The sequence below is a fragment of the Nelusetta ayraudi genome, unplaced genomic scaffold (assembly GCF_046127955.1).
Source record: "Nelusetta ayraudi isolate G7.1 ecotype Tasmania unplaced genomic scaffold, CSIRO-AGI_Nayr_v1 ptg000048l, whole genome shotgun sequence".
NCBI classification, from domain to species: domain Eukaryota; kingdom Metazoa; phylum Chordata; class Actinopteri; order Tetraodontiformes; family Monacanthidae; genus Nelusetta; species Nelusetta ayraudi.
Window position 1 is genome coordinate 14,797,828 of NW_027466098.1, and position 10,482 is coordinate 14,808,309.

Here is a 10,482-nt window from a genome sequence, read left to right on the forward strand (position 1 = left end):
GTCTTAAAAGGGCTCATGTGTTCTGCTGGTTTCTATGTGAATTATTGCACTTTTCTTTGTAATATGCATGTTTGACCTGTTAGAAGTTCTGTTAATTTGCATATTGTTTAGGGAAAAAAAAGTGATCTGGACCGGGTGCTACAACCTTCACTCTGCCAGCTATGTGTTCATCTACATTACTGTCCAAGTGCACGTTGCTTGAAGATGAGGTTTTTGTGGCGGTCTATGCATCTGTCCGTACTGAAAAGCTGTGTCACCGTCTCAAAATATTTATAGTTTTTTTTTTGTAAGATGAGTTATTTATCTCATACCACATTTGACTTTTCTATATTAGTATGCAGTCATTATAGATATTTTATTTTGTCTACAAATATAACTGTTAGGAAATATGAATTTACAGTTGAAATGTCAGTTCACCTATTCTGCCATTTTGAATAAAACATTAAAACATTATTGTGCCTTATTTATTTCTATTTACAATATATGTATTTTTGAATGTTAAGCTCAAATACTAGAAAGTATTTCAGATGCAGAACAATTTAAAGGTAAACAGAAGATAATGACATGAACACAAAGCTCATATCAAATATTTTGTTTAATTAAGGGATTTCAATTGAGAGTGTACAAACCATACATGAGATCACACGACATCAAACACCAAAACGCACTGGAATTTAGTTCACACAACAGAACTTAACGGTATCAGAACATATTGACAGCATCTTGGATGATAAAAAAAGACAACATTAAAGTGCATTTTCAATATGCATGTTAACATCCAAATACTGCAAATCAGTGTCAAGATAGGTACAACCACAATTAGTCCTCTGAAACAATATGTTTTCACAATGTTTTTTCCTTCCATTTCCTCAGTCCCTCTTTTGGACGCTTTAACAACACTGCACTTGTTACAAGTGGCCACAAGAGGGAAGCACCATGAAAGGAGAACCTCCTGATGGACCCATTTCTGTCCTCTTCAAGGCTTATCCAGGCACAGGGAGCCAGATCAAGACAGGGGAGGGGATGTTTGCAAACCTGAAGCATACTCTCAGTTAGCAGTGATTCAGCAGAACCAGCCTCAAGAAACACCTCCAACTTGAGGCAACCTTAGGACTTCAGGTGTCAATTTTGGAAATACATTTTAATGGACTTTCCAGTCATTACTGTTAAGAAAGAGCGCACCCAAAAAAAGCAAATGAAAGATGCAAAACATGACTGCAGCATGACAACAACAGCAGCAGCTGTGTGCCGTGTTTGGATCCAGGGTGTGGTCTTCGCTAGGTGAACTTTTAGCTGGAACCAGCAATGCAGCTCTGTGGTACAAAACAAGCACGCAAATATTTAAAGACATTCCACATAGAAACCAACCACTCAGTGGGAACCCGTGCCACAAACACAGTGGAGCCTGCACATGAACAAATAACACTGTCACTCCTGAGGAGGGAGAAACAACCTTTCAGTCGTCACTGGAGCTCTTTGCAGGGAAAAAAAGGCACAAAAGGTGTCAAAATGCGTCAGGACGAGGCTCGTCAGAGGTAGAGTTCCGCTCGCCGCCTCACAGCTCAGCTTGACGTGATGCTGTTGTAGGACGGCTGCGAGCCGGCCTCCAGCGGCTTGCCCAGCGACTTGTGCGACCGCTGGGGTTGGGGGGTGGCCTCGGCAGGCCCGTTCTCCACTATGGGCTCCCTGTCGTCTTCCGGGTCGGAGTCCTCGCAGCGCGGCAGCTGCAGGAAGGTGGTGAGGCCGTGCAGGTCGGCCATCTTGTGGAAAGTGCGCAGCAGCAGGTACATCATCATCAGGCCCAGGAACAGGTAGGCTGTCGGGGGGGAGAGACGGGACACGTCAGGGTCACAGGTGGGTGCGTTGTTGTGTTGTGCTCACTGTGGCAGCGATGCACCTTTTGATTGTGAAGTATTGACCTGTTTTTTATTTACCCCTCCCACCAAACTGACCAAACCCTTCCTCATTCCTCAAACAAACAGAGATACCACAAAGCTCCACTTTCAATTCATTTAACAGAAGGTTGAAGAACCTTCTGCTCGTCATCAAACAGAAACTAATTTGCTCAAACAACTTGTGTCGGAAATTAAACATTAAATTAACCAGCCTAATTTCATTAAAGTCAATAATTTGTTTCCAAACATATACCATAGCACCTTTAATTATATAGAACATTTACATGACAACAGTTCTAAGTTTAGTTCTAAGTTTAAATGCAACCATGTGAATTAGATTCAAACAAACAAGGTGTCTTTCTGTGTTTTTAAAAAATTTTTTTTTTTAAAGTCTTCATATACAACAAACTTGAAACCACAGATAGTGAAGCACACCAAGAGAGAAATTCTAAAGTAGACCAACACGTCCATTAGTGGGTGCTGGATCCCAAGCAAGGAGAAGCGTGAGAGGTCCATAGAGCAGGAAGCTCCAGTTAAATGATTCATACAGCCACGGGTGACGCTTCAAGCCAGATTGCTCCTCCTCAGAATTATAAATGTGTGCATGAGCCATAAATACACACTTAAACCTTAGAGAGCTGAACACCCTCCGTATTGTCATGTCTACATGTGCACACAGTACACATACTACTGTAATCCATTAGAGATATGATCTCAATTTGATCTCTAGGTTTCCACATGTTGTGCTACTGACAGCTGATTGGACGCTGTGCGCCAGGCAATCTTGTCCCTGATTGCTGTGTTTTCTCCTTTACAGTAAGAGACGCGGCTTTATGTCGTCACATGTTTTTATGGCCTACATAAGCGCCTGAGGTCGGCTCGGGTCGTTCTCTATAGAAGTAGGCCAATTGTTGAAGAAAAACAGCGCTGGATTACAGAGCCTTCAGATCTGTGGCTTCAAAAGTTTCTACAGCGACAAGCGCAGTGCAACCGAGAGACCAAACGCAGTTCTGTTGGAGGAGTGTCACCAACTATGGGTTGTCGTTTGTAAGTCAAAAAGCCTCAATTGAGTGCAACTAAATTAAAGACGAGCACAGATAGGTGGACTTCAGTTGGTACTTTGAGACTTAAGTCATAAACCTCAGCAGTCGTTTTGACCTTTGCATGGTCAACAGTGTGCTGTGGCTGGTTAAACATTTCTGGGATTTTTTTTTTTTTTTTTTTAGATCTTTACTTTCTCAGCGGTAGAAACACTTCACATTTTCTCATTTGTTTGTTCGTACAGGCTGCATCCTACAGTCGGTTACTAATCCCCCGCAGAACCTTCAGCGACTGGGTTAATCTGACTAGACATGATGCAACAGAGGCAAGGGTGGAAACAGCGGCTCACAGTTATGGTCTGGGTTTTCGCAACCACAAACTAAATGTCACAGTCACACAGCCATTATCAAACGTTGCATCATTTGCAAATTTTTAGATGAGCCAATACAGAAGTAACTTCTGGGCCACTGCTGCTGGTGCTAGGTGAAATTAAAAGATTCTTTGGTTTATTGGTTGCAAAAAAAATTCAAAGAAAAAAAAAATCAATTTAAGAGGGCAAAGATGACAGAAGAGTGAAAGTATATAGTTAACGTAGTTAACATGTGAGTGCTTGGTTTTTTTTTTGGTGGGGGTGGTTTCACACAGTTCCATTACTATTAGAGTCACAGTGACACTGGACTCTCTCCATGACCTACAAATCAGACCTGTTTATTTGTGAGTTCAATCCTAATGCCAAAGCTTTGAGGAGAAGTGTAGAGGAGTACTTGCAAATGTTGATTAAAATCTGGGCGGCAAACGGGGGATTTAAAGAGCAGTTTAGCAGTTCCGTCATCACCATGTGTAGAGAAAAGGCAAGAGGTGTCATGTCATCACATCAGAGGAAGGAAAGACGGCCGGAGATATCAGCCGCTGCCTTCAGAGCAGGAAGCACCGATGACATCTTCCTCTCAAACTGCCCAACTGGGCTTGTTTTTGCTTAAGAGGTATGAGTGTACAGAAACCATTGTGCAGTGCAGAAGAAAAGCAGGAAGAGTGCAGCGAGATGGATCGACCAGTCATGTCTGGCTCACAGACGCTAATGAGTCTGCTCTGAGTTAGGGTGTGCAGGCATGTAGCAGCTCAGTGTGAGCCAACAGGACAAACCCATTCCAGACTCAGCGAGTCTTGAGCATCAATCCAGGCCACAAGAGCAGCGAGTTCAATGACAGTCCCCTGTTTTTTGTGTCAGTGCAAGTTTTTAAAGTGAGGCAGTTTCATATTTTACAGCTCAAAGGTCGCAGGTGTGGAGACTCAGGTGTCTAATAGGTAGTGTTTTCCTCATTGCAGCACAACTGTAAAATAGATGAGCCTTTACTAGATTTCCTCTATTTTTTGTCTGTACATCTGACAAAAAATTAAATTGGCTCTACAATTTTCTCTTAGAAACTTTTCAGAAATCTTGCCAGTTTTCCAACAAAGAGGATCGTTGTTAAAAACTAAAAACCTCAAAATAGCAGCAATAACTGCACCAACATATAATGTGTTGAAAATGGTTAATGGTTAAATAATGAGTATTTGCAAAACCAGTTGAATTATTTGTCAGACTGAAGTTTCATTGTTTACTCAACAAACACACACACACACACACAGATCGTGCAATGGAGAAGTTGAGTATTTTTGTGGAGATTTATTCATAAAAATGTGTAACTTCCCGGGGGGTGGAGGGGGTGGGGTGGGGTGGGGTGGGGGGCTTGCAAGGGACTGGAGTCAATTTGCTTCCTCGTCTCACACCTCAAAAACAGTTAATAGTGCGTCACGGATGGGATGCGTAAGTACATCAAGGAAGGCTTTAGCATGTCAGCTTGTGAAGCCAAATGGGAGTCATGGGAGTCACACCCAGTCGATGCAACAAAGATGCTTATCAAATGAGCCGGAATGGGAACAGAAAGGCTTGTTCTTGCTGGATGTGATTCATGCTCGCACTCTTTTTTTTCTTTTCTTTTTTTTTCAACCTAGGGCTTTGAAAGTGCTAAAATCAAACAAACAAAAAGAATGGAAAGGAGCAACGGTGGGTCAAACAGAGAATGCAACAATAAAAACTGCACTCACCCATGACAGCGATCTGATACACCGGTCTGTATTTCTGTCCGGGCCGCATCCCGGGTACAAAGTCCCCAAGGCCGATGGTGCACAGGGAGATGAAGCTAAAGTAGATCCCATCCAAAAATGACCAGGACACCTCCATGGCGCTGAACACAGCGGCCGGAGCCACGAAGAAGCCCAGGACGACCCCGAGCAGCAGCAGTACGAAGTGCACGATGGTGGCGGGCCGCTGCTCCAAGCCAGCTCGGTGCAGGACGCCGACCGGGGCCAAGACCAGAGGGTACATGAGCTTCTGCACACACACGGTGAGCACCAGCATGGTGAAGGGCACTCCGATCAGCGCGTAGAAGATGGAGAAGGCCTTGCCAGTGTCGGAGAGAGGAGTGGTGTGGCCATAACCTGGAGGGTGACAAGAAGAGCACGGTGAGCGTTGAGAATAATGGGGATGACCAGGAGAAGAATTTAGACTTTAAAATGACAAAAGGGAAATTCTGTGGTTGTGTACATACTTTATCTGCAAACCAGCACCAAAGGTTTTATGCAATTGTGTCATTTTCTTTATATACGATTTGGTTCGTATTTAATAAAAGACCAAATGCAGACTTTCTTTGCCAGGAGATACATGGGAATAGCAGGTTTCACCTGCTCTGACTCCCAGCAATGTGAGACTGAAGTTCTTGCCTTAACCAGGGCAATGATTTGCAGCATTGTTGAAGGCAGCAACACTGCAGCAGCCACGGCTCACCAGAATTCTATAACTTCCTGTCTTTTGTCCCAACTCAACACCCTAACTCAAGGCCCCGCCTCTTTCTTCTCAAAGAACTGTGAATTGTCCGGGTGTAGCTTTGTTTGGCTTAACCGTTTTCATAGGAGACCTTTTCAAAATGGGTCTGCATGGATTCTGACATCTAACACCAGCGATCCGTTAAACAAGAGCAACACCAGAGGCAAAAACCAAGAGCACCAATAGCAATAGAGAAAAATTAATTTTCATCCACATCACGTTCAGGTCACTGATGAAGGAAAAAAACACCAGTGTGAGTACCACTAGACCAGCGTGGGGGTTTGGAAGTGACACATGCACACAACATACCTTCACAGAGCCTCTGCTGTGAGTACACTGAGGGTTCACGTTGAGCAGGAAAAGAAACCAACAGCTGCTCGGAGCAAAACCACCTCAGTGAATGTCTGCTGATGAGGAAACATCACCCACCCAAGCAGAGCCACGACGTGTGAGGCACGTCCCCTGCAATACAACACCATGCAACGCTAGACAACTATACATTATCAGTGATCCACACAGTTCTGGCTGGAGTCAGCTGACCAAGGCCGGACAATGAGTCTCTGTTCCGCAGAAGGAACTTCTGTCCTTCATCTGCACACACAATTTTTTTTTTTATACGAGAAAACCTAATTATTTAGCATGCAGCCATATAATTGCATCATATTTCTGGTGGTTTGCTGTAAAGATTGATAAATGCTTTAGGAGCAAAGAAAATCAACTTCTACATTGCAAAACTGAGAGGCAGCAGATAGACAACATTTTTTTTTAAATGTTTTATTATATCTAGGAATTCAATGTATAATTCACCAACACAACACTTTTGATCGGAATCTCTGCACATTAAGTTAAACACCTATTATCTAGGTTTTCTCCTTCCTGTAATTAGACAAATTCCAAAAATACAGATTAAGTTATGATTTAACTTCCAATTCTTAAAAGCCTCTGGTAAGTTTAAAAATACATTCATTGACTTTCAGCTCACTGATTGTTAAAACCACCTGCAGCTTCATCTATGCGTTAATAAACTTTTCTTTTTTTTTAATTAATAGAATGTTGGCAGTAACCATCTATTATTAGAAACAGCCAAACTTGAAAGCACCATGAAATGAGAAAGCCAAAATCTTGCTGAAAATGTTCTTTGTAGATTTGAAACCCTCAAGTTAAAACACCTCTGAAAAAACCTAAGGTTAAGTTTTGAAAGGGGACACTTCTGCAGAGGAAACATCTCAGGAAACACGTGCTGCATTGTGAAGGAAATGAACGGGGCAAAAGAGTTTTCCTCCTTGCCGGGTCACTTTTTTTCTGCTTAGACCATGACTTTTTTCTTTCCACATGACAGCAGACCCTGTGGACAATTATACAAGCGGTTCAAATGCACATTCACGCCTTGAAAAATGTTTATACAAAGCAAATTTCCAAAACGCCACATCCTTGCTTTTTCACAATTCAACTACTTTCATCAACTTTGATGTTTCTTCAGAATAAGGACATGAATAATTAGTAATTTTTCTTCAACCATACTATCTGATACAGTTCTCGCCACAGTCAATAAAAATATCACCTTAGCACAAGGCTCAAGCTGCTGATGCCAGTGGCATTCGGTGGTTCCCACCCAATGTGTAATTTGATATGACGAGGTGTTACTGCCTGTCAGGTCTCAAGATTATAAAATATGAGCGGATGTATTATGTATGTACAAATTATAATTATGACGAAAAATTGCAACGGGAACCATCAAATGAGTTTCAATAAATTGAGATAAAATCCAGTAAGGTGTCAATTTCTCCACTATATAAACACAAACTGCAGCGGAACACTAGGCTCCCTACGTCATTCATTTCCAGTCTGCCCATTAAAACTATAAAGCTATTTCAGTTAAGACAATTTAAAAATTTAAACATTCCAACTCATCATCGCAACATTTAGGGGCAACCAGAGGCCTACAACATATACTCAGAACACATGATGTGGTGAACAAGAGACACTCTAAATATAAATAACCATTAGCCGCCGCAACACAATGCATGATTTAATTATGACGACATGTGAGCAGCACATGCATGAGGAAAATGTCTGCAGAAACTCTACTTCATTACGATACCAACACTCCAATGGTGCAGCTTGCATAATTAATTATCCAAAAAGAAAGGACATTTAGCCCTCTATCTACAGTCTCCTGCAAGCGGGCCAGCTAGTTTCCTGCTTTGTTGTGCCTTTCACATGTTTGGAAGAAGATAAAGACAAGGGAGTCTCGTTGACTGGAACAAAGACCTGGCCGGGTGTGTTGTCACAAAACCAGGAGAGGTATAAGCACCGTTTATGACATCATAAAGATGATTTCTAGAATTGTGTGTGAAGCAAAGGGTGGACTTTTCTCATTCTTGTGGAGTTCATTCACAGGTACTTAGAAAGGAAAAGGCAATTTTCCCCGAACGTTCTGCCTTTCAAGTAAGACATTTCCACATAGGCGTGACGCTGTAAAGTAGATTTGCTGCTGACTCGTAGACGTCATACTGAAATGCCAAGCACATCCGTGACCAGGCTGAACATCTGACTTTCAACAAGCAGCGTAAGCTGCTGACGTTCTACATACAGTAGGCGACACTACTATTGTCACAAACACACTGGATGTCCGAATGAGGATGTGCACATTAGCAACTTCCTCTTTCTTTGCTTCAGTAAAAAGCACCTGTCTGTAGGTGTACACATCAGAATACCGCGGTCACAAGACAATTAGAAACTTCCAAGTGTATGCACAGAGGTGTAGATTTCCCTGAAAGTGACACATCTGGGACACCACCTGGCGCATTTTGTTGCAGTTCAATCATGCAAAGCAGCTGCATGCAGTGGCGGAGGTAGGTGGTGACCAGTGGCGGCCGTGGCCACCCCAATGAAGGGGGTATAGTTTGACAAAAGGCCCTGCAATTCCACGCTACTGCATCTCAAGTCATATCTTTTTTGATTGGACAGTACCTTTAAAAACCCAAGTATGTCTGACTTGATGATTGGCCTGGATTGTTATTTGGAAAACAAGAGATTTAAAGGAGAAATTTAATGAAACCCTAACCCTGACCCTAGGACAGTAAGAACAAGCGGATATAGGTTGAATATTATTATCAACGGTGGTGAAGATTTCCTGTTCTCTAATTCATACACCGACTGTTTCACAACATTTGATAGATACAAACAACTAGAGTAACGTGGAATAATAATACAAACAGTGACAGACATTTCAGGTATCTACTTGTCGTCACTTCTATGTGAACCATGCTCTCACCCTGTGGCCACCCACGGAAAATGAAAACATTTCTGGCTCTGCTATAGGCTTTACGCGGCTTTTTGACTTTTGAAGAGGCAGGAAGACTTCTGTAGCACGTGGCAACATTTGTTCCAGAAAAAGTTCGAAAACGAGTGACTATATCGGACAATTTGTGTTCGGACGGACTCAAGCAACTTTAAGAGCACTAATAGTTGTTACCCGTCCTTTAAAAACCCACTAGCATTTTCATTTTAAGTGCGAGCTGACGCCACAGGTGCCTCGAGCCCTCCGTTCGCGCCGCTTTTTAAACTCACCTATGGTGGTGACCAGCGTGTTGGCGAAGAACATGGACGACACCAGGTCCCAGTTGGAGGGAGAGGACTCGTTCCTGAAGACCGACACGCCGTACTTGTTGGCCTTGAGCACGTTGGCCAGCAGCAGGTCGAGGGACGCGGCGCTGACGCAGCTCTGGTTGAGCAGCTCCTGCTTCAGGGCTTCCAGGTCGCGCGTCAGCTTCTCCTCCACCGGCCGCTCGATGCTGGAGAACACCAGCGCCCCGAACAGCAGGTAGATGACATAGAAGAGAACGCAGCCCGTCAGCAGCAGCCACGACCTGCCCGCAGAACGCATGGCTGGGTGTTGCTGTGGATCTAGTTCACCGCAGGATTGGCAACAGTAGAGCTGCGGACTCTCTGCGTCCCTCTCCCCTGCGCGCTCTTCTCGTTTCTCTCTCCGGCTGGCTGCTGCTGCTGCTGCTGCTGCTGCCGTAGTGTGGGAACTTTTTTTTCTTCTTCTTCAGTTTTTAGTGAGGGGGCCGTCCCAACTGAGGTGGAACCCGTCTTTGTTAACGTCTCCTCCTCCCACAGGAGGGTGTGTTCAGAGACCAAGTCCCGCCACTAGATCCTGGATCCTGCAGGAGCTGCCCAGTGACGCACGGGTCAGAGTAAATAAATAGTTTGTCTTTATTTGGTCACGCAAATGCAGGAATCTCCCAAAGTCTTGATCCCTGCCTTAAATGCAACTCAAAATGTCTTTGACTGGAGCTATAGGCACCACTACGCACTACGCACTACTTTCCCCAATTCAAATATCAGATCCCAGAAATAGATTATTTGTGTTTCAGCCTATTCAGGCCTGTGTTCACACCTTATTTACTTATGTTAACAAATATCATTTTTCATGGGATAGAGTCAAGAAGTTGCAGACCTGTTTAAGATGACAGCGATGACTTTAATCTCTTTCATGACAAGATTAAAAAAAAAAAAAAAAAAAAGTGGTGCAACTACGCAAAATGCTCCTAGAGTAAGTGAGGAGGCAAAGATTTTGCATAGTGTCATATATGTCTGCAAATTAAACATTTATATCTTTTGTATGCAACAAATATCTCAAATACATTAAAAATTTTTAAAAAATCCACAAGT

At 43.2% G+C, this 10,482-nt stretch overlaps 1 protein-coding gene across 1 annotated transcript; it reads right to left on the reverse strand.

Moving 5' to 3' along the window:
* Window positions 1–582: 582 nt before the first annotated feature.
* kcnk6 (potassium channel, subfamily K, member 6) lies at window positions 583–9,922 on the reverse strand. The gene is made up of 3 exons (XM_076036583.1): window positions 9,376–9,922; window positions 5,025–5,417; window positions 583–1,816 (listed from the first exon to the last, which is right to left on the reverse strand). Exons 1-3 carry the CDS (start codon window positions 9,689–9,691, stop codon window positions 1,563–1,565), a joined length of 963 nt encoding a protein of 320 aa, XP_075892698.1. The 5' UTR covers window positions 9,692–9,922; the 3' UTR covers window positions 583–1,562.
* Window positions 9,923–10,482: the final 560 nt, after the last annotated feature.

Excerpts from the sequence above, each read along its gene's own strand:
- kcnk6 (XM_076036583.1), bottom strand. The coding sequence starts at position 9,691 with ATGCGTTCTGCGGGCAGGTCGTGGCTGCTGCTGACGGGCTGCGTTCTC. Across the intron at positions 5,418-9,375 it reads CACGCTGGTCACCACCATAG|GTTATGGCCACACCACTCCT; the intron begins GTGAGTTTAAAA and ends GTCACCCTCCAG. Across the intron at positions 1,817-5,024 it reads GTATCAGATCGCTGTCATGG|CCTACCTGTTCCTGGGCCTG; the intron begins GTGAGTGCAGTT and ends CCCCCCCGACAG.